General features: G+C 39.1%; 1 protein-coding gene across 1 annotated transcript in view; it reads right to left on the reverse strand.

Moving 5' to 3' along the window:
• Nucleotides 1-353: 353 nt before the first annotated feature.
• Nucleotides 354-25,349, reverse strand: part of LOC134530620 (ecdysteroid-regulated 16 kDa protein) — a 46,862-nt gene continuing 21,866 nt past the window's right edge. Inside the window, exons 3-4 of the mRNA XM_063365618.1 lie at nt 2,361-2,557; nt 354-817 (exon numbers count right to left, since the gene is read on the reverse strand). Of these exons, the coding sequence (XP_063221688.1) occupies nt 734-817; nt 2,361-2,557 (281 nt within the window). The 3' untranslated portion in view covers nt 354-733. The remainder of the gene's footprint in view (nt 818-2,360; nt 2,558-25,349) is intronic.

Consider the following 25,349-nt stretch of genomic DNA (forward strand, 5'->3'; position numbering starts at 1 on the left):
GGGTAGAAAAAACCTCAGCCATTCCGTGTGCAATAAGATAGCTGTAGATGAAGAATGTGCTCCACTGCTCTGATCGCAGCACTCCTGATTGTGATGTGTGTGGCTTGTCGATGCGGCCGTGTGCCGTGTGCTGCACACGAGTGGACAGCGACTGTGCAGTCTCCCATTTCTCCACATCTTCCAGAACAAGTGTCTGGCCAACATGTTCAACACCACAATTGAAATGTGGTTCATTTGCCAGCACAATGATGTTGAACCACCAAATGTGTTTTATAACTCCAAATTAACAAAAAATAAATGGGAGAATGTAACCCTTGTTTATTGAGGTAAGAAAATAATTTAATACATCCCACTGCAATGTCATTTACCAGTGTGTTATATTTTCCAACTGTTACACTCAAGATTTACCCAAGTATAGGTACTACAGGTGTTTGACATATCTATTGTGAGTTTTTTATTACTTTACACAATTCATTTTTCTATGTGATTAACACATTTCTCAATAACCTCATTAAAGTCTACAATGATTTATTTCAATTTTGGATACAACATATTTTGTTTTCAGTGACAGATTTCAGAGAGAAATACTACGCTTATACGTTATCAATAACAAAGAAACAGTTCACAAAATTTTAAAGTTCGAGAAGGCACTGCTGTTTTGAAATAGTTAAATAGATCACGCAGTATGAAAGTATGATGTTATTTGTGTCGCGCAGTGAAGGCGCAATGACGCTTAGTAGATTCTGACCGGAACTCTGAAGCAAAACAAGTTCTTCTCTTTGGCACTTTTCAGAGCCCACACAACGTCCACCCTAATCTGTAAACAGAAAAATAAATGCATGTTTCAGTCACAATTTAATTATGTGCATACACACACGTCACCAGTTTAATGCCTTCTTCTTATCATTTCAACAATCCGAGCGCTTTGGGCATGAGACAATGAAAACACAACAGGGGCGTAAATAAATTTGATAGCAAATAGTGGGAAAAAATGTTATATCCCCTCCCCGTATCCCGAAATGAAATTTTGCGTACGCTCTTGTACACTTACTTTCCCGTTTAGAAAAACTCGAATTCAAATACCAGGCCAGTCAACCTAATTTATGTTTGTCATATTTATCCAGAATCACTTGAGGCCAATTATGAGTATTTATATGACTACTGACTTGTAAATAAAAGGTCTTGCGGTTGATATCTGATATAGTTCAGAAATTTTTCAGGTGTTGGAATTTTTCCTTCAAGGATTCATTACTGACTGTCCTCATATTATTTTCAAGCTGTAGGCTGAATACTCATCATATATTAAAACAGCCTCGAACCTTCAAGTATCTTATCTGCAGTGAACCACTAAACTTGATTATTTCTGTATTGTCCATAATGTGATTAAAATATTGAGTCTTTGGAAAAAAAATTATGAACTTGTTTTTATGCATTTTGATACAAAATAAGATTTTTTTGTTTTAATAGTTTATAATGTCAATAAAACACAGGACTTACAAATTTTTTCTAAAGACATTAATTTTCCTGATAATCAAAACAATTCTTAATGTTTTGAAGTGTTGGAATAGTTGTGTGGAACTGATTCATAGATTTTATAATAAGTGTGCGAGAAAAATAAATGCGCAATACTTTGAAAATATTTATTCTTTAATCTATTTTTTTATATTTTATTACGAAAAAATCTAAAAATATGAACAATGTTTGCAGCTGTCAAGGGAATATCCAAAGAGGCAGTTCCCCCTCCTAAGCGTAAAAAGATAAAACAGTAAAATAACAATATAAACAACTTTTCTGAGAAGTATATTAACATGTTGGTTTTTGGTAACTAAACACTTTTAAAGAAGCTAATAACGAAATAGATTCACTGCATCCTTGGGAATTCTGTGAATTCCAACTCCCTCTCCCCCATACCCTTTTTTTTAATTATTCTGTTTTGAACTGGATACGACATTCAAGCTTACTTTTAAACAAATCTGACATTCAATAATTGTAATCACACATGCATTGTCACCTTCAGGAATGAACGTAACCTTTTGACTTGTGTGTTAACGACGGGAAGCCTACAACTCACGTAGTTTCGGTTCCCTACCACGTTCGTGCAACTTCGGATTTCTCTCAAAAATTTAAATTTAAAAAAAAATCTAAGGGTTAGGTTAGGTTAGGTTAGGTCAGGTCAGGTCAGTCACAACATGCGTGTTTTCATTGGAAACTTCTGATTTAGCGGCTGAAGTGCGGCGTTAATACCAAAACGCAAAACTTCGGAAATCTTCGGAAATTCTTGCAGGGAACCGAAACTACGTGAGTTGTAGGCTTCCCGTTAAGGACTCTAGACGCAAATGTAGGTAGTTGAAGGTACTCACTCTGGGGTAGATGTCCAGCACCTTGAAGGAGCCCTTGTAGAGGTACTTGCTGCCGGCCTTGAGCGGACACTGCGCCGGGCTTCCGTCCTCGTTGAAGATGTCCGGGCAGGCGGGCTTGCCGTCCACGCCGATGAAGGGGAACGGGATACCGACGATGTTGGCGTACACGCCGTTCCTCACCGACTCCACGTCCTCGTCTGCAACAGATACGGATGGCAACGATACAGCGATATACCGGAGGATGTTTCCGGATCAAAATTCGATAAATTGATACTAATATATGTGTCGATATGGTTTTTTTTTTTGGTATCGTTATTTTGTTCCAGTAGTATCGAATTTGAATAAAATAATATTTCTGAAGTAAAAAAAAAAACTATTTTATTAAAATTATCTGGAAATATAATTGGCAAGAAAAAAAAGGTGGACCCTAAGGCTTCAGACAGAACAAAGTATTATTTAAAAAGAGGAAAAAAAGGAATATATTGGAATTCACAGTAGGAAATTTCATAGGTTGTTAAGATACGTGGACGTATGTCTAGTGACTGATTTTATATTCGTATTAGGTTAGATGTATCAATAACTCAATATAACAAGTTTATAATACGTAAAACAAAGGTAAACGTTTGCATATTATAATAGAATGATACATCGAAAATGTCGATATTTTCAGGCCTATATTTTATCGGTATCGATATAATTGAAGCGATATATTGAAAGACCGCTACATCGATGTGTTGAAAAGTTTTGCAGCCAGGGAGCGCCGGATGCAGCCCCTTGGCCGAGACCGCTCCGGAGGGGGTTGGGGGGAGGATACACTCCGGGGTCAACATACCGCCTCGGCTTCGCGGAGTCTCTAAAGAAACCTACCGGTGGAATCCTGTAGGATTCAGTGCTGCAACCAAACACAATTTTTATCTGGTTTTGTTTGGAAAATTGTGGCTTATTATTTTATGGTTTTATTTTGAAAAAAAATCGTTACACGTCAAGTTAAGTGTGTTCGTAAATTTTAAATAATATTTAGCATCGCTGTAATAAAAGAATAAAGTTAAAAAAATTATCGTTTTTACTTGAAGGAAAATAAAATTCGTTACCACATGTGTGTGTGTGTGTGTATATATATATATATATTTGCAGTGGGTTCAAAGAATTATGAGGGGAAAAACCAGTCTCGTCGACACCGGAGGTCATCCGGCGCGTACGAAGAATTTCATTTGGGGAAAGGGAAGGACGGATAGAACTACTTTCAAAATTATTCCATTTATAGGTTGGAATGATAGAACTTTTAGGATTTCGGGGGATGTATCGCCCCCTACGTACGTTCCTAGAGGTATTAGCGACGATGAGGGGTGGTGGTAGTAGAACTGCGCACTGACGGAACGCACTGGCGAGGGAGCCCGAGAAAACCGATCGGCCTCACGGCACCGTCCGCCACGTCTCCTGCTTGCGGAAACCCCAGGATCCAGCCCACATATCCTCGGGGACCCTGCCGACACTTGCTTTCCTGCTGCTGGGTGCAGATTCTTCTTGCCAACTTACTAACCTTTACATCACGAAACGTTGCTACAAACAAGTACTTAAGTCCTTAGCTGTTTCACACTTATCAAATAACTCGCGTTCTGTATATTATTAACTAAACTTTAACATGTTGTGATTGCAGCACCAGCTAAGTCGTCAAGCATTAGGAAAAGTAGATAATTATTGCATGTATTGTACACTAAATGATGTCAGGTTCTAGTTTTGTATGTTATAAATGGAGTGCAAAGTAACACGTGTGGCTGTTTCACAAACAAGCGATAGTGCTGTGTTTGAGCGAGTGGTTGGAAGCGTGGCGGGATGTCAGGTCCCTGGTGCCAGCCCAGCGACACCGCGACGTCTCTGAGCTGCGGTCGCGCAACCCCTCACCCCTCCCCTTTTGCAAGACCCTCCGCCATGACAGTGCAGCAGTGCAACAGACAGGAAAATGAATTGTCAAAAAAATAATGTTTGTGGTATGCGTAAGTTTTCAAAAACAAGTATAGAAATTATTTATTTTTTTATTTTAAACTACCTACCTTGAATAATAGAAAAAAAAAATTAAGTGCAAATAAAAACATAGAACTAATAGTATATAATATGAACTAGAAAACAAAATAAAGTACACAAATTGGTTTTAAAAAAAATTGCAGAGAAAAAAATTAATAACCTTTTAAACTAAAACACTGCAAGTAACAAAGGAATGTAGATTTTAATCAAACTTCAGATTTGTTAAAAGTTTTAAAGAGTCATTTGCAACTTAGGCAACCATAACAACACTGTTACAACTTCACGAGAAAAGTTTTTTTACTAGTATTTTTTTCCCTAAGCGATATCCAAAAACAAGTAACATTCTATTATAAGAAAAAGAAAAAAGTAATAATGAAACGCCCAGTGCAGATTCTTGAAAGCATCCAAGGGCCTTGCATTATTACCCTTTATCTTCATTTCTGCGCCATATTATGTTATGGTTGCCACTCAGATTTCATAGTCGCCCCATGCACGGCGAGAAGACTGCGCGATAGTGCACAGCCTTAGCGCTAGAAGCACCAGCGAGAGCAGCACTCACCATCCCGCCTCACTAGGCGAGACGAGGCTGTGGGCGAGGCGGACGCGCAGGGGGTAGGACGCGAGGTCGTCACACCTGACCGGGTCTTTTCAAGGCACGCAGCCGGCCGATCAGCGCCGACAGAGAGAGAGGGCAGGTGTTGGTTCCATGACACGTCCACACTGAGGTCGAATCTCTTTTATTCTCGCCTTCCTGCTCGCTCGAACGTCACGCTGTCAAACTACATCGGGCCGAATGATACTTTTCAACTCGCGTTCGAGCGTTTCTCAAAAGTATTTTTTTTTTGTTTTGTTTTCATTCACAGCGCTGCGATCCGCCGGGCGCACGCAGGCTTGCCAAATTGCCAACCCTGTCACTCTCAACAGCTTCACTTGCTTGTTGTTTGGTATGAACTTGTGTTGAGAAGTAAGTTGGTGCAAAGTAAGTGACTTTGATGCTGAACGTTTTATTGACGACATGAAATTGAGGCAATGTAATTGGAATACGGCCTCTGGAGATCATTAAAGCAGAATACCTTAAGATGAAAGCAACGGGTGGTACGACTGCATTGTAAGCACTACCGCCATGGCACAGCTGTCAATAGCGTGCATGAAAGGAATAATAGAGGATAATAGAAGGAGTAATCAGCCATAGTATATTGTGGGGATCACCGGCATTAGCCTGACGGGATTTCGGGAACATAGAACTAAATCCGGATTAACGGACCGTGGTTTCTTACCCGAATGCTAATCAAAGGTCTTACCAATCGGCCTCTTCACTTAAAGAAAGGGAGACATATTCTCAGCTCTACGTGGTGTACGTAGCCAGTGTGCCAGTTCTGACAGTTCTATAGCCTACGTTTGGTACAAGGGTATGTTATGAGGGGGGAGGGGGGAAGAAAGCAACCTACTTCGTAAACTGAGTCTTAAAAGCTCTTTATTTCCATTCTTTAAGAAATGTTGCAAAACATAATGTCCTTCTGCGGGGCATCAAACCGAAACCGTTGTAACTTAGCGACTAGCGGGCTGCCACGACTCAATTGGTTTTAGAGCGATGTCCACTGTCCACAAACCGCACTGACAAAAAAAAAAATAAAGGTAGAGTTTTACGTGACAACCTTTGTTGGCCCATGGTAGCTGAGAATACTTGGCTACACCAAGTCCAACTATATGCTCCTACGCCTTGTTTACACGTTTCAGAGCCAGATGAAAGTGAGCTACAACACAGAGAAACAGAAACCGAAATTCTCAACCCACGACTCTACAAAACTGATTTCATAGGGATAGCTGGAAGCTGGGTTCAGAGATTAGGAAGGGATACAGACGGAGCATTAGCATTACGTAAAGCCGTCTTTCCCCCCCCCCTTTTTTCCTTCTGATTTTCACATACCAATATGGCGGACTTTTGTTTATATTTGTTTCAGCTGTTCTAGCCTGCTTTTATTGACGACTACAGTTAAGCTATCCGAAAGAAAATTAGATCAAAATATTACTGGTTAGTATGTTTATGTATATTTAAAGTCCAAAACGAATCTTCTTAATCGATGAGTTAACATTTTTCTCCACTTTAACCTCCAATACAGGTACAGTTGATGCATTAAAAAAATGGCCGCCATATTGGTACGTGTAGTACACTGAAATCCCCTCCTTTTTTTAGGCTTCACCTACGTCACGAAGAATCGGACCTTATGCTCCATTTGTATAGTTTCCTAATCTCTGATCCGAATCTGTTGCTGATGTTTGGTACCTGCTACTCAGTAAACCTATTGTTGAAGATTTCCGGTACGTCCTTTCACGAGCATCACGTGTGCACGGCAGTGAATGTCGCATGGTCTTCATCTGCTGTGTGCAAGCAGTTATCCGATTGTGTTATTGGGGTAGAGTGTTTTCCAATTTCACGGAACTGGACTTTACACTGTAACTTTTTTTTTGTAAATATAACAGAAAATATTTGTGTAAAATTACAGATATTTGTAAATTTGTACATTTACATGAAAACAATTGTATCACTACAAAACAGTGTTCGCAGTAATACTGGGTTCGGATTCTTACCCGGGCATTTATGGTTTGTGTTTTCCTGCGCACATTAATAAGCACGATTAAACAAAATAAAATAAAATAATTAAATATTTGAATATCTTTTTCATGGTTAAAAAAAGTTATGCTTGAATGAAACATCAATTTAAGTATAAAAATAATACCTATGCCAATTTTCTTAAAGACTCAGTGTTATCTAGGAAAACGTGATGAATATATGTACGCATAAATAACCGCAGCAATGTGTTGCACTCTCACAAGTAAATCGCGGTGAATGTGATGGAGCCGCGGCGCAGAGACCGGGCGCTGGCCTCTGGCTGCGCAGAGGAGCCGGTTCCAACCCATGGCCGTTGTTGATTTGGGACGTTCATTTCAACCAAACTTTAGAGTTGTTAAGAGTTATAAAGAGTAATTAGCAACGATTTATAAGATATCGTAGTTCAGTGCCTAAGGCGTCATTCGGAAATGTCTACATGTAGCAGCAATCCTTTCCATTACAAAAAAAATCTTGATATTTTTTTTCGTAGCAAACTCATTTAAAATTTCTGCAAAGTTAGTTTTCAAAACTACACCTTTTCAGTTCACATTACAACTAAAGAGCTTAAATTATCATTTAGAAGGGTTGCCCTCTTAGCATTTTTGACTCTGCTTAAAATTTTAAAAAAAAAATCTCTTTCTGCAGTACAGCATGTTATTGGTTGGATCGAAAACATTGTAATTGCAATTTCAAGATTGAATAAAGTACTTGATAAAAAAATTTTTTAAATATAAGAATACAATTCAAGCAAGTTTTTGAATCTTTCAAGTTCAACATACATTTAAAATGGACTCACTCATTAACAAAGTCTGAACTAATATCTTCAGAGTACAGCGAGCAAAGTTTCAAAACAGCGTTCTTGAATTCTGATGAATCATATGAGCAAGTCAACAAATATTGAAGCTTCGACTTCATATGTTTCCTTGTTCTTACCAAATTTGGTAAAAATTAGTCCATTATTTTAAGGAACACGTTAATTTTATATTTGTTCTTTCGTCTAGGTATCCTTCAATTCCACGTGTTTCATTTTCAGCTGCAGAAATGTTTCGCTTCCTTACTCTTGAGTAGCTATGAACATAGCATCCAGGCATTTTCATTGCAGATTGTCATATACATCCAACTCAACCCTTTTTGCTTTGAGGAATCCTTCCAAAGTTTTAAGTTGTTTTATTCCTACCTCAAGATTAAACCTTCACACTGGAAGTTGTTAGAACATTTGTCTACTCTTTCCAAACTGTCATTCCACATAAATCACAGTAAAGTGGCTTAGAGATTCTTAAACTTTCTCTCGAGGTTTTGTGCTTCAAGTCTACAAACAGTTTTCACTCTGGGGGCTTCAGATAGCTGCCTCAACGATTCTCGTATTTCCTTGTAACCTTTTACTAAAGCTAGGACAGCATCCGCTCTTGCAGAAAAACCTGTTTCTGACAAGGATTTACCACAGACGTACGGTTGTTTTTTGACAAGTATTGTGTAAAAATACTCCACCTTTATACTGGCACGGAAAAGTAGTTATACAATTACTGGAAAACACCAAATAATACTACTGTAGCAGTGCAGTATTCTACGGCGGTAGAGCAAACAAGATTTATTTAATGTACAGAACATGGTATACATGCAGCAAGGGAACTGTGCTGCTTTATTCAAGCCTGAAGACCTGAGCAGGTTCCTGACACGTTGAAGGCACTGTCATAACTTTGGCCCCTACAATTCTTTATAGTGATTTCAAAACTTTCAAGACCACCAAATATATCTTTTTCTATGCTGGCAGATGTATGCGATATTAGTCAGAAGCTTAAATAGTCGTTCTACATGTTTTGGTTCTGTTTTAGCCGTCTGAAGTACATAGTGTAAGACAATAGGCAACTGGTCAATGTGAGATCAATCAGTCGTCTAATCTACTATGAGAGAGTAGTATCTACCTTCTTTCACTTCGCACTACGGTTTTAAGCACACAGTTGCTCATAATTTTAATAAACTCATTACATGTTTGCCAAGACATGAGATGTGCCCTTGGCCCTTATTAACATACTTTCCAATGTGCTGGGCGAGAAATTAACTCAAAGCATTCAAGATATAAAACATTTGAAGTTGATACAAAATTGTCATTATCTCCTTGGAATGGTAACCCCTAATTGCCAAATATCTGACAACAAAACCGCCATTAGTTAACATCTTCTTCAAACTGTGTAAACAGAATTGTTTCTACTTGCATTAATAATTTTTTTTAGTGATGTACGTAAGAATATTACGCCTATGGTCATGTAACTATTCATGGCGTGTAAGTAGTTCGTAACTGTGCGTCCAGTCATATCGGTGGAAAATGTGTTTCTACATTATTTGGTTGAAATAAACAGCACAGAGTACATGATACTTTCCCAGTTGTCTGCGAGTATAACAATCAATATTTTAAAACAACGTTCCTATTAGGAAAAGTGCTCTTAAACATAATTTGAGATGAAGTTCCTTTGGTGTCATTGTAATTTCACTGAATTAGAAAAATCCAAAATCAGGTTTTATTTGGGACACGTTTTAAGAACATTCTCAACGATTATTTTAACTTGATATTACAAGTAGCAGGATCATCTATAGAAAATGGAGGTAAGCCTACCTCTGCCTCTGCATGTGAGCTAGCTCCGTACTACTGCTGTTAGACCCCTTCAGTCTCATCACTAGGGTTAACACTGATGCAAGAGTCACAGTTTGTGTCTCTAGCAGGTCTTCTTGTGTAAAGTTCCACGGGGTCGATGACGAAGTCTACGGTCTTGATGAGTCATCCTGACACTCAGAGAATGGGGTTGAACGAATCAAACTCGAAGTAAAAAAAAAAGTTAAGATTTTTGCACTTTTTTAAGCAGTTCAAGTTCGTCAGTCTGCTTTTTAGTAGCGCGTTTTTTTTTATATTCAGCACCACTTAACATTTTACTCATTATAAAAGACTCAAAATTGTAACGTAAACAACAAAAAATAAAGCACACACGCAACTCAACTAGAACTGAGGAACAGAAAACAAAAAAGACAGACATGGTGGGGGCCCCAAGGCTGTACGAAAGAAAGAGAAAAGGAAAGTATAGCAACATTCATAACAGGTTTAGCGTGGTTCGTGGGCCGAGGGGGGGGGGGGGGAGGGTGGCGGATATGTGTGACGCAGGATGTGGTAGTTGATGTTATGCGGGGAAGAGGTAATGATACTCATTTGTTTCTATAGGCAAATTATTTAGATGATGACCTGCTCAGAGCAATTGTGCGAGAGTGACGCAAAACGGTAGGAGCGAGACAGAGACGTTTGCGTGTGTGTGTCTCCCCTTCTACTGCAACATTTCCACCACGCTGCCACCATGCCATTCCCCTCCCTTCCACACTCTCACATCGGAACACAATACATAATTATCCTGGGCTACCCCGGCCACCCTACCCACTGTACCCCCCACTTCATTTAAATGAGGTTCTCTTAAAAACTTATTATTCCCGTCCCTCAATTCTTTTTTTTCTGTTTTACCATTTGTTTTTGCACCTCAGATTCTCCCGCCCCTTGGCGCTCTAGGCAGATGCCCAGTTGGCCCGGTTGTGGATCCTGCTAGTTTCCTTGACCGGGTCGCGCTGTACGTCCGCGTCTCGTGACCTCGCTGGCACGAGAAGCGAAGCCAAGGTGAACAAAATAATTATTTCTGAAAGGGATGTTTATGCCAGAAAAATAAAAGGAAAATGCGCAGTATTTCTCGAAAGTCAACGTGGACTGGTCTCAATTGCAAGAGTGCTTTTTAAAGGGGGAAAATTGCAAAAACGTGTATGCATAGGCACTAATACGTATGCCAGGTTTCCTTCGACGACTCTCCTCTCTGCAACTGACGCGAGGACAATGTCATCTTAGTTAACGTCGTGGTTATAAACATTATCATAAAAAAGGTTTTTTTCTAAATAATTTTAATTGTAAAACTACACAAAAATTAAATTATTAAAATAACGTGAGAAGTGGATTAAGCAATATCTATGACCAGACAGCATCCGAGATAGAAAAGGCTTGGTTATGTTCACTTATAAGTATATACCGGGTAAATTCGCGAATTCATTTCGCGACAGGCTAGAACATAAAAAACTATTATTTTTTCCTCCGTCTATGGCGTCCGTGATTCACCTGGGTATCATAGAGCTAAAAATAATTCTTACAATCATAAGAGAGAGTTTTACAACCTATCTTGTTGCAGAAATTTTCTCAATATAACAATATCTCTACGCGTAAGTGTTATGAGTAGGGGCATGTGTTTTTCATTAAAAAGTCTGATCGCTCATAGAGTGCAGCAAGGTATGCCTTCACTAGCGATTGTTTCCTTGTAATTGGCGGCCGTCTGCAAGAGAGGCCATTGTATTTTTTTGCCGGGCCATTCAGGACGCGTTTGCTTCCGCACTGGATGGCTACGATTGGTGTACTGATAGTAGACATGTTCCTGAAATAAACTCAGCCAACCACGAAACACAAATAATTCTACAAAGTTGGAGCACACAGCTTGTCTAGAAATATTTTCGCGAGTAACACATGGCGCTAGTTGAGGCATAAAAGAGATTAGTCCATAATGACTGCCTTTTTAATCGCCACTTTAGTGTTACGCCCACTGTATTAGCCTGAGCATTTATAGCTCTTGTTTTATTTACAAAATAACATTTTCAGTAAACTTTGAGACTTGTCAGAAATTTTTCCTGTGGTTTTCAATAGCAGTCAATTAATTACCGTCCTTCCTGTTTGCACGAGTTGCGGACACACGGCTATTTGTGGCTGCGCAGAATGGCTGCCGCGGTCGCAAGGAGACGGCGAAAGCTGCGGCTGTGAAGGAGAGTCATTAATGCGCCTTCTGCCAATTCGCAAGGCCATCACAGCCAGCCGCGGTGTTTGTTTAGCTCCACGCAAACTACCCGGGCAGCTTGCGAAACTTATTACACGTTGCACGCGGTTACCCAACAACAGCCTTCACTTCCACTCCCGGCGCCGACACGGGAAAACCACTCTCGTCCACACCAGTCCCTTGCGGGACGCCGTGTCCACAGATAACGAGTACGGATGCAGGGCCGTCGACAGAAACCAAGGGCCCGGGGGGAATAACTTTGTCTGGCGACAAAACAGATGGACCCAACGATAATAAAAAATAAACAGATAATCTGACACTCAACACAGTGGCGCACAAGCGAATCCAACGATGCAACTGAACATATGAAAGAATTTCCCAGTTATAAATTTTAATAGTATCAACTGTAAGCGTTGTAGAGTGTTGTTTCAAGGTTACAATTAAAAAAGTTACTTAAACAGTTTTCGATAAGCGAATGCGCCGAGTACTGCTTTGTTGTTTTCTCGCTTGCAACGCGAAAGAATGGCTCTTTCCCCAATTAGTACTTATATGGTGAACCCAGGGGCGCAACAACAGGGGGGACAAGGGTATTTTGCCCCCCCCCCCCTTCTCTGAAACCTTGAAGTGGGGGCAAACGGGGGCAAAGAAAGTGCTGTGTAATCAATTTTTAGATAATAAAACTGCTTAAATAGCACCATTTTCCACCTTGAAATACAAATTTTCCCGGGGGAGGACCCCCGGACCCCCCGCTTCAATAGGGGGGGGGGGATCGATGATTCTTTATATAAAGGTATATTGCCCCCCCTCCCCTTTGGAAACTTAGTTGTTACGCCCCTGGGTGAACCTGTAAACTTTATTTGGCGCACAGGATGGAGTCCTTCCCTATTGGAATCTCTTTGTTCGAGAGTGGTTGAACGTCGAAGTCCCTGACCGTTGGATTGGTCGTAATGGTCGAGAAGACAGAGCTCTTTTTCGCTAGCCTCCACGTTCACCTGACATAACGCCATGCGATTTGTTTTCCTTTGGGGCTTTATAAAAGATCGTGTCTACGTTCCGTCGCTACCTAATGATTCGCTAGAGGTGAAACACAGAATTGAAGATGCTATTGCTTCCATTACTCCGGACGTGTTAACCAAAGTGTGGGAAGAATTAGGCTTAAGTTTAAAACCTTCTAACATAATAAGATTTGACACGCAGAATCCTAGCGGACATTTTGAGGTTAAAATTTAATCCGGACTAATAAAAATTTTTTCTGGCCATCTTATTGGCTTCAGGTCACGTAATTGACGGACGGAAGGAGGCGACGGACTATTTTAATCCCGGCTTTAGTGGAAATCAGGAAAGTGCCAGGAAAGTAGAGAGGCAGATAACTGTAAAAAAAACAGATGGCGACAGAAGCAACGCTCGACGGCATGTTTGCATTATAGCATACTTGCATGAGTGCTTGTATGTGTACTTGTATACTTCCGCACAGGGCCGCAACTAGGGGGGAGCAAGTGGGGCATACGCCCCGGGCGCAAAGCTGTGGGGGCGCCGAAATAGCTTGCATTGTAATTCCTACTACAACTGGTAACTGGTAAAAAAAAAAAAAAAATTTTAACTTGCATGCCAGGAATGTCTTATCTGATTTACAATATAACGTCTCAACATATTGAATGAACAAGTCTAGTGATTATACGGACTACTTTATGGACATAGTGGGTTCATGCATGGAAGTTACAGTAGCACAGAAACTGTTAGTTGCGGCCCTGCGTTCCGCACTTCGATTCCTGTACACTCACCTGCACGCTTGTAAACGTGCACACTTGTACAAGTGTTTCAAAAATTTGTGTACCGTACAAATTTCCTATCCCTCTATCCCTCTATCCCTATATCCCTCTATCCCTATATCCCTGTATCCCTGTATCCCTCTATCCGTCTATTCACTTCTAATGCGCATGGCGGCCACGCACCATTATTATTTTTCAGTTAAGTATCCAGACTGGAGTTCTTGCACAAAGCGGGAGACATGAATAACTTCTAGGACTTTTAATAAATCATGAATTAATGACACGTATGTCTTTACCGAACCGTGACAGGGACCCGAAAGTACAACTGTGTTCCGGTCATGTCACGGTCGCACCACGAGGATTGGCTCAGCCGTATTCCACTTCCCTTTCTCTAATTCGGCTGTGAATACAAGGATAGCCGTGAGATGGTTGTTTCCACGGTGACCTTCAAGATCCTCTGACGATTACGTGCGTCGAACAGGTTTTGCCTTACTTGAGCCAATTTTTCCACAGCGAGCAACTGTCTTAGGAAGGTTAAAACTACTTTTATCTTAATTTTCTCTAAAAACTGCGTGATGATATCAATATGTAACGAAAGCGAATGCTCTGAATAAAGCTGTATGGCGATGAAATAGTCGAGTTGCCTTTGCACTATTCAGTGTATTTATTACCTTTCAAATAGTTTCTCGGATGAATGATTTTCTTGTACCAGTGTTTTAACTTTAACAAAAAATCATTATGAGTTATATAAAATTGTTGCACCTTCATAATTTAGAGGACTATGTTTGAGGGGCAGTAATTTATTCTAAAACAGCACCAACAGTTAAGGGTTTTTATTATTTTGTCTAATTTCTTATACATAACTGATGAAATGTTCGCAACCAGAATCGACTTAATAGATGTTCTGTTTCAAGAGCATGTGGTACAATGTCAGTTTCTAGAAACTTATAGCAATCCAGTCACGCATCTCTGTGACGTCACACCCAATGTTTCATAACAGTCGTGGCATAAAATCATCGATGAAACTAAGAAACATAATTTTTTCGCTGCGCTCACTGCCGATAACGTTTTTTTTTTTTTTTTTAAAAAAAAAGCCTACGAAATCATTCCCAGGTAAATAAAAGATTAAATATGCAGTTTATAAATCACAGCTATGCATATGGTAAAAAAAAATGTAGTTGTCACTTTACTGAGGTATTTTTCCATGAAACTACACACTGTAATATTTTTTGTAAATTGAACAGAAATATTCATGTAAAATTGTAGATATTTGTATATTTGTACATTTATATGAACAAAAGTGTATCACTACAAAATAGTGTTGACAATAATAATGGGTTCAGATTATTGCCCAGGAATTTATGCTTTATGTAGTCCCAGTACCTCCAATAGTTAAAGTTATTTGTAAATTGTTCCCTGAATAGCTTTCCAGTATTAACTGCACATATACCTAATAAGCATGATAAAAACAAAATTAATTCAAATTGTTGAATAATCGATTATCTTTTCCGTGTTTAAAAAAATATGCTTGACTGAAACATCTGCTAAAATATATAATTATGTACCAATTTTCGTAGCTAATACTCAGGATTATCTCGAAAAACGTAATTTATATAGGCCTATGCAAAAATAACCATAGCCATGTGTTTTAGTATTATAAACTATTTCTTGCCAACTGGTTTCCAAAGTAATCTTTAGTAAAAGTACTGAAAAAAAATTTCTGTGAACGTAAAATATAAACAGGAGCTCTTCAAAACAAAACGGGCATATTTATTACCATGTGTAGTGAAAATTAACTAGACTTAGTTGATAATATTTGCACATAACACAGCCCTAGCATAAGATACATTTGTTCAGTTTCGATGTACACCTGCGTGTTAAACACGTGATCTCATGACAAAGAACTCGTTATTTCTCATAACAGACCGTCAACAGCGCTGCGGACACTGAAGGAACCGCGCGGGGCCAGGCACCGGGCTTGAACCCCGGCCTGCAGATCCAGTTTCCCGTGGCTTCCCCCGACTGCTCCTGGAGCACGCCTGGCCGGATCCTCGGAGCATGCAACGAACAGTGGTGGCGAGGACTTGGCGGGGCCTAGGCCCATTTACTCTTACCAGGAGGGGCCTTACCGGGGTCTGGCAGAGGGGAAGGGCTCCACCCTGGAACATTATGATTTAACCTCTTTGAAACGGCATTTTTAAGCCAATCTGTAACTTAAATTTCGATTATGTTTTTTCTGATTCGGCTTAAGGATTTTAAATATTCTTTCCTGATAAATTATACTCGGGTTGGTTTTTAAGAATGTTAAAGATCAAACTCTGTTGAGATCACGTCATTATGAGGCAATAAAATCCATTTTTTTTTTGTAACATGAAATCATGAAAACCCAATTGAAATCGAAAATGTACTTAGCATTCCATGATAGTTATAATTTAATTGTTCATTTGCCGATTGATTTCCATTATTTCTTCAGAGAAAACTAGACAGACCAGGAAAATGAGGATATAACGGGTTAGCGCGGCGCCCTGGGCAGTAAGTTGTCCGGCTGGTCGCCCTGGACTGCTCCTGGCAACTGGGGCTCGGAACCGGCCATTCCCGGGACTTTTCGTGTGGTAAAAGAACCGGAAATTTAAAATCTATTCCAGGTTCTTTCGGTACTTTCGGGACTCGACATAGTCAGCATAAAATTTCGTTTCTTACTGGACGCTAAGGTTACTTCCATGGCGAGGCGATCACACAGGCGGGGTGAGGGGAGACTGCCGCTCCTCAGTCGGCAGTCGGTGCCGCACTGCTGTCAGTGTGCTGTGGCCTGTGGTTGTCAAGCCAGTATTCTCTGTACAACTACATTTCCTCTTTTAAGTCTGTCATGAAAAGAAGAAATGTTATTTTAAGTTAATAATTATGTGATTTTGCGTGCGTTAAAACAATTATTTGTTTTAATGTAAATTTTATTTAATTAACGATTGAGAGTAAGGCTGAAATTAAAGCGATTTTTTTACATTAGTAGATATTTTTTTGCAATAAAAATAACTATTACACAAATGTTTATCTAACTATTACTACTTCAATTCACCGACTGCTGCACCATTAATAAAAAAAAGTACTACCTAGTACCGGTAATACCGGGAATTCTCGATTTCGTTGAAGACTAGTATGTACCCAAATTCCCGGTTACTGTTACCCTAGTGGGAACGGCCTATTCAGTCCCTTAAGGTCCAGTTTCCGCGAGTTTCCATCTGTAATGATCCCGCTGTAGAAGAGACTTACTTCAAGCCCGACGAATAAAAAAGACCTCACTGTTATGTACATAAAACTTCACTAACACGCGCGTTTAACAGGTCTGAGTTGGCGACAACGTAAGAAGAGTGTGTAGACTGTACGTGCAGTTACGCATACGAACACGCACACTAGTATGTACGGGATATCCCTTTATTTTTCCAAGTGACAGTGGACATAAAATATCAATCAAGCACGCGAAAAGCTTCGCGTTGTCAGCTGGGATGATTTTATTTGCATGACCATTCATGTTTGTATTCTTAATATAACGTGAAACGTAGGTAGAATACCATTAGTGAATCTTTTAAATATTGTTGTTGTATATGTTGCATGTGCAAGTTGAATATAAAGTACTTATATTTGTAAGAACACGTAATAATTATTTTTTCTCAGTGATACCTAAATAATTTCACAAGTGTGTTGAAAATACATACTTGTTTAGAAATAAAAAAGGAAATACTACAAATTTTAATAAACGTACAAGTATTTGGTATACGATATGTTTTATACATGAAGCATCATGGACGATACAGTGACTGCGCAATATTTTCAAAAGATAATGTGATGACGTAAATTGCCCATTGAACTCCACTTAGCGTCAATCAGAAGATGACAAGTTATATTTCTTAACAGCAGTCAGTCACTTCAAGTGACAGATTCGCTACTGTTTGTAAGCTTGTTGCTGTATTTGACGTGAGTCAATACTATGAGATAATGGTTGTCGCGGCGATTAACAGGACTTTATCGGTGCTGTCGCATTTATTTATTCATTTATTTAAGCGGCTTACAAATCAATTCCATAGAGTACCACGCACGTGGCGGGACTCGAACAAACGACTCCACGGACAGACATCACGTGAAGTAAAATTCTTGTCATTAAATTGTAGAACCCAACGACCTAGAGATATATAGACTGCTTATCACCCTGCTTTCAGCGCCAATTGCTGCTGTCGACGGCATACCGGGGAACTACAATCCGAGCGAGAGAGACAGAGAGCTGTTTTGACAGAATGGTGGGCAACACATAGCTCTAAAAGCATTGGTTCTTATGGGAGAAAGATGCAAAGTAGTATATAATAGGGGCTCCGAGATCAGGATGCAGGTAGTGGATTGAAGATTGTCGGTCAGCCATATTGGATTCTGACGTCACGGCGGCCATCTTGGATAAGCGTAACGGGACACAGCTTAATGGGACACCGCGAAACGGGACACCGCATTACGGGACACAGCGTAACGGGACATAACGTAACGGGACAAGTATACCACGGCGGCCATCTTGGATCCGCCATTTTGGATGACGTCATTGTGTTCTAGAAAATTCCGGCATTGTGTTGTCCGCCATATTGGATGATGTCGTCACCGTTGCAATTATCGTTATGGTCGCCATCTTGAAATTTGGACGCCATCTTGAAAATCTTTAATTATTATCCGATTTTAATGATAAAAAATTCTAAAATTCATATAAAATTAACTTATTCGAATTCTGTTTGATTATATTGATTCACATCCTTGGTTCGATTCCCGGAGAGAGTAAAAAATAAAAAAACAACAGATCCTCCACAGAAGCCACCTACAGACTGATCTACCAAGGTACATATATCGTAAGCTGATATGACGTCATGTCCGCCATCTTGGCTTCATCCACTGGAGACTATTATCTTGTTTTCGTCTGCTAGAGTGTGCAGGCGACATGTTAGTATAATTTTCTGTTCACCATACCCTTGTCCTCAACTGTAGGCATTGAACTTTAACCTTGACCTTGAACTTTGACCTTGACCTTGAAATTTGACCTTGACCTTGAACTTACACCTTGACCTTGAACTTTGACCTTGACCTTGAAATTTTACCTTGACCTTGAAATTTGACCTTGAACCTTGAAATTTGTCTTTGGCCCTGAAATTTGACTACGTCCTTGTCGACCATCATGGATCCGACATTTTATGTTCAGTACATGCTACCAGGAGCTACCACCTGCTGGAGTATGCCATCTTGTGTGTGTGTACTTGTATTATAGAGTACATTTCCATCTGGATAATTTTATTCTAACCCGCTACAGTGCAGTAATAATTTATTACGGAGGTGCCCCCCGCCATCTCTAAATTCGGCCGCCATCTTGAAATCGTGTAATTATTTAGCTAGAAATTCGGGAAAAATTCCAAAATTCATTAAATAAATCACGCATTAACTTACATATCGATTCGATCCGCTCCAGTCCTTGGTTCGATCCTCGATCGATGCAATAATGTTTAATTTTATGGAAAAAAAATAATTCCAATAAACCATTTTCAACATTCTTAAAGAGACTTTAAATCCTCTACTACCATCATCCTATCAGACATCAAGACCACCATATTGGAAATTCGGAATTGTAATGCTAGAGATTTGGGAAAAAGATCAAAATTCATTAAATAAATTTGTAATCTATATACCGATTGATTAGATCGACTAAGATCCTTGGTTCGATCCCTGGCCGATACAAAAGAACTTTAATTTTAAAAAAGTACCAGAAAAGGGTAAGGTTCAGGAAATAAAACACCACAAAGTCTTTTACAAACATAATATTTATTACACAATTTCTATCCTACTACAGAATCACTTGCGAAAGCCAGCAATCTTATAAACATTTAGCCCTGCATAGACGTGCAACGACTACTTCTTAGCTCCAACAGCTCCAAATGCTCCAAATGGCTCCAACAGCTCCAAATGGTTCCAAATGCTCCAAACGGCCTCCAAATGGCTCCAACAGCTCCAAATGCTCCAAACGGCCTCCAAATGCTTGACAGCTCCAAATGTCTCCAGCAGCTGAAATGCTCCAAATGTCTCCAGCAGTTCCAAATGCTCCAAATGACTCCAACAGCTCCAAATGCTCCAAATGACTCCAACAGCTCCAAATGCTACAAAAGGCTCCAATTGCTACAACAGCCTCCAAATGCTCCAAAAGGCTTCAAAAGGCTCCAAATGCTCCAACAGCTCCAAAAAGGCTCCAAATGCGCCAACAGCCTCCAAATGCTTAACACAACTCCAAATGCTTCAACAGCCTCCAAATGCTCAAACAGCCTCCAAATGCTTAAGACAGCTCCAAATGCTCCAAATGGCTCCAACAGCTCCAAATGGCTCCAAATGCTACAACAGCCTCCAAATGCTCCAAATGCTCCAAATGGCTCCAACAGCTCCAAAAGGCTCCAAATGCTTCAAAAGGCTCAAATTGCTCCAACAGCTCCATCTTAAATTGGTTCCAACTGATTCGAATTACTTTTCTTATCGAACTTGGCATGATTACTAACATGTCTTTATTAGTATACATTTTGACTGGCAGTAGTAACGTATTTTGCACCTTATAAGGTTTATTTAGAAATCAGATTTCGATAAATGGTAGATACCATTTGGAAAGAAAATATATTAATTTATCTTCAAGTTTATACACATACATTTAATATAAGCCATTATTGTATGTAGCCAGCTTCCTTCACTTCTTTGAGTATGAAGGATATTTCTTTAATGTTCGAATAGTTTCCTGCACAAAGCGATCCATGTAGTAGTCGTAGCCTGTCAACCAATATGTTAGGATCTTCCCATGAGGTATAATCAATCTCTTCTGCTGCGTTCATCATCCTTGCATGTTTATAATAAATATTATTATCTCTGGTGTCTATCGTTTTAACACCAACCTCAAGGTCACTTTCGTCATCGTGCCAGTGATTATCACAAACTTGATCAGGATAAATTATTTTATTACGTCGTTTCCATCGTTTTGGTCTCAGACCGCCATCACAGTCTTCGATCTTGCCTGCTTTAGGTGCTTCAGTACAGTACTCAATCATGTCAGCCTCAGATGTGTCACCACAATCATCAATCATGCCAGCTTCAGATGATTCATCAAAGTCTTCAACCTTGTAAGCTTCAGGTGGTTCTCCATCTTTCACGTTTTCATGGAGACGACTAGATATTGAAGTAAATATATTTTCATACCTAATGTGGTTACAACTTCCTTCGTTTGTTTTAAATTTTAAATTATTATCTTGCTCTAGATCAGTAATTTTAGCATTAGCTTTTTCGCCTTCGTTCCTCTTCCACGATGTTGTAGCCCAGTCTATGTCATCTTTATTCATCTTAATTGTACTTGTCTTGTAATGTCTATCCAAGTAATATCTTCTACCAAAGGATTTCTGACACTGACTGCAATGAAATGGTTTTTGACAAGGACCCAAATTACACTCGCTTCTCTCATGTCGTTTAGCATTCTTTCTCAAGGTTAACACCTTGCTACAGTATCTACAGTGATGTCGTTTTGATACAGCAACTAATCCTGAATCAAGATTCATATTAGTTACTGAGACTAATGCCAGACGCAAACTAAGAGTTTTAAATTAGATATATTACTTAAATAGAATTTTTTAATTATTTCATCAGCGAGAATTAATTTATCTCATTCAAAGGTACTTGTTGCAAGTAGTTCTGCTATTCAACAACAGATGTCGCCACATGTTACTTGCAGGTAAAAAATATTTAGTTCTTTTATGCGGGATGAGGGATGCTCACTAACGATCGCAAAAGAAGGATGGCTTCGCTAGACACCAAGGAGAAGGAATTTCGTCTTGTACGTTCAAGCTTCACAGAAGTCTCATGATATATTATTTGACCGAGTAATTATTTTTTTTTTTGTTTCCACCTGATAAAATCCTTCATGCACAGCTCAACTTCTCATCTGTAACCAGAATCACTCGGAGAATACCATCAGATGTCTAGTAAGGAATAATCAGAAGCACTAAGAGAAAACCATAAAAAATATTGTCAAGAATAATAAGGAGCACGCGGAGAACACCACCATAATATTGACAAGAATAATCAGGAGCACACGGAGAAAACCGCCATAATATTGACAAGAATAATCGGGAGCACACGGAGAAAACCAACACAAGTTTTCTTTGATATAAAATTACAGAGAAAAATTTAATAAAAAATTAAAAATAAAAACAAAAAAATACAAAATTATTCTGGCTTGTACTAGAACTCTAACTTTGCACGTCAATGACAATTTCACAAGCTAGTATAATTTAATTTTGTATTTTTTTTTATTAAATTTTTTTTCTGTAATATTATGATATCAAAGAAAACTTGTGTTGGTTTTCTCCGTGTGCTCCCGATTATTCTTGTCAATATTATGGTGGTTTTCTCCGTGTGCTCCTGATTATTCTTGTCAATATTATGGTGGTGTTCTCCGCGTGCTCCTTATTATTCTTGACAATATTTTTTATGGTTTTCTCTTAGTGCTTCTGATTATTCCTTACTAGACATCTGATGGTATTCTCCGAGTGCTTCTGGTTACAGATGAGAAGTTGATCTGTGCATGAAGGATTTTATCAGGTGGAAACAAAAAAAATCATTACTCGGTCAAATAATATATCATGAGACTTCTGTGAAGCTTTAACGTACAAGACGAAATTCCTTCTCCTTGGTGTCTAGCGAAGCCATCCTTCTTTTGCAGTCGTTAGTGAGCATCCCGCATCCCGCATAAAAGAACTAAATATTATTTACCTGCAAGTAACATGTGGCGACAACTGTTGTTGAAAAGCAGAACTACTTGCAACAAGTACCTTTGAATGAGATAAATTAATTCTCGCTGATGAAAAAATTAAAAATTCTATTTAAGTAATATATCTAATTTAAAACTCTTAGTTTGCGTCTGGCATTAGTCTCAGTAACTAATATGAATCCTGATGCGGGATTAGTTGCTGTATCAAAACGACATCACTGTAGATACTGTAGCAAGGTGTTTACCTTGAGAAAGAACGCTAAACGACATGAGAGAGGCGAGTGTAATTTGGGTCCTTGTTAAAAACCATTTCATTGCAGTCAGTGTCAGAAATCCTTTGGTAGAAGATATTACTTGGATAGACATTACAAGACATGTACAATTAAGATGAATAAAGATAACATAGACTGGGCTACAACATCGTGGAAGAGGAACGAAGGCGAAAAAGCTAATGCTAAAATTACTGATCTAGAGCAAGATAATAATTTAAAATTTAAAACAAACGAAGGAAGTTGTAACCACATCAGGTATGAAAATATATTTACTCCAATATCTAGTCGTCTCCATGAAAATGTGAAAGATGGAGAACCACCTGAAGCTTACAAGGTTGAAGACTTTGATGAATCATCTGAAGCTGGCATGATTGATGATTGTGGTGACACATCTGAGGCTGACATGATTGAGTACTGTACTGAAGCACCTAAAGCAGGCAAGATCGAAGACTGTGATGGCGGTCTGAGACCAAAACGATGGAAACGACGTAATAAAATAATTTATCCTGATCAAGTTTGTGATAATCACTGGCACGATGACGAAAGTGACCCTGTGGTTGGTGTTAAAACGATAGACACCAGATCAAGTTTGTGATAATCACTGGCACGATGACGAAAGTGACCCTGTGGTTGGTGTTAAAACGATAGACACCAGAGATAATAATATTTATTATAAACATGCAAGGATGATGAACGCAGCAGAAGAGATTGATTATACCTCATGGGAAGATCCTAACATATTGGTTGACAGGCTACGACTACTACATGGATCGCTTTGTGCAGGAAACTATTCGAACATTAAAGAAATATCCTTCATACTCAAAGAAGTGAAGGAAGCTGGCTACATACAATAATGGCTTATATTAAATGTATGTGTATAAACTTGAAGATAAATTAATATATTTTCTTTCCAAATGGTATCTACCATTTATCGAAATCTGATTTCTAAATAAACCTTATAACTTAAAGGTGCAAAATACGTTACCACTGCCAGTCAAAATGTATACTAATAAAGACATGTTAGTAATCATGCCAAGTTCGATAAGAAAAGTAATTCAAATCAGTTGGAACCAATTGAAGATGGAGCTGTTGGAGCAATTGGAGCCTTTTGAAGCATTTGGAGCCTTTTGGAGCTGTTGGAGCCATTTGGAGCATTTGGAGCTGTTGGAGCCATTTGGAGCATTTGGAGCTGTCTTAAGCATTTTGAGGCTGTTGGAGCATTTGGAGGCTGTTGGAGCATTTGGAGGCTGTTGAAGCATTTGGAGTTGTGTTAAGCATTTGGAGGCTGTTGGCGATTTGGAGCCTTTTTGGAGCTGTTGGAGCATTTGGAGCCTTTTGAAGCCTTTTGTAGCATTTGGAGCTGTTTGAGTCATTTGGAGCTGTTGGAGTCATTTGGAGCATTTGGAGCTGTTGGAGCCATTTGGAGCATTTGGAGCTGCTGGAGACATTTGGAGCTGTCAAGCATTTGGAGGCCGTTTGTGGCATTTGGAGCCATTTGGAGCTGTTGGACCATTTAGATGGCCGTTTGGAGCATTTGGAGCCATTTGGAGCTGTTGGAGCCATTTGGAGCATTTGGAGCTGTTGGAGCTAAGAAGTAGTCGTTGCACGTCTATGCAGGGCTAAATGTTTATAAGATGGCTGGCTTTCGCAAGTGATTCTGTAGTAGGATAGAAATTGTGTAATAAATATAATGTTTGTAAAAGACTTTGTGGTGTTTTATTTCCTGAATCCTACCCTTTTCTGGTACTTTTTTAAAATTAAAGTTCCTTTGTATCGGCCAAGGATCGAACCAAGGATCTTAGTCGATCTAATCAATCGGTATATAGATTACAAATTTATTTAATGAATTTTGATCTTTTTCCCAAATCTCTAGCATTACAATTCCGAATTACCAATATGGTGGTCTTGATGTCTGATAGGATGATGGTAGTAGAGGATTTAAAGTCTCTTTAAGAATGTTGAAAATGGTTTATTGGAATTATTTTTTTTTCATAAAATTAAACATTATTGCATCGATCGAGGATCGAACCAAGGACTGGAGCGGATCGAATCGATATGTAAGTTAATGCGTGATTTATTTAATGAATTATGGAATTTTCCCCGAATTTCTAGCTAAATAATTACACGATTTCAAGATGGCGGTCGAATTTCAAGATGGCGGGGGCACCTCCATAATAAATTATTACTGCACTGTAGCAAGTTAGAATAAAATTATCCAGATGGAAATGTACTCTATAATACAAGTACACACACACAAGATGGCATACTCCAGCAGGTGGTAGCTCCTGGTAGCATGTACTGAACATAAAATGTCGGATCCATGATGGTCGACAAGGACGAAGTCAAATTTCAGGGACAAAGTCAATTTTCAAGGTCAAGGTCAAATTTCAAGGTCAAGGTCAAATTTCAAGTTCAGGGTTAAATTTCAAAATCAAGGTCAAATTTCAAGGTCAAGGTCAAAGTTCAAAGTCAAGGTCATATTTCAAGGTCAAGGTTAAATTTCAAGGTCAAGGTCAAAGTTCAAACTTCAAGGTCAAATTTCAAGGTCAAGGTCTAATTTCAAGGTTAAGGTTCAATGCCTACAGTTGAGGACAAGGGTATGGTGACCAGAAAATTATACTAACATGTCGCCTGCACACTCTAGCAGACGAAAACAAGATAATAGTCT

The sequence above is a fragment of the Bacillus rossius genome, chromosome 3, assembly GCF_032445375.1.
Source record: "Bacillus rossius redtenbacheri isolate Brsri chromosome 3, Brsri_v3, whole genome shotgun sequence".
In the NCBI taxonomy this organism is placed as follows: Eukaryota; Metazoa; Arthropoda; class Insecta; order Phasmatodea; family Bacillidae; genus Bacillus; species Bacillus rossius.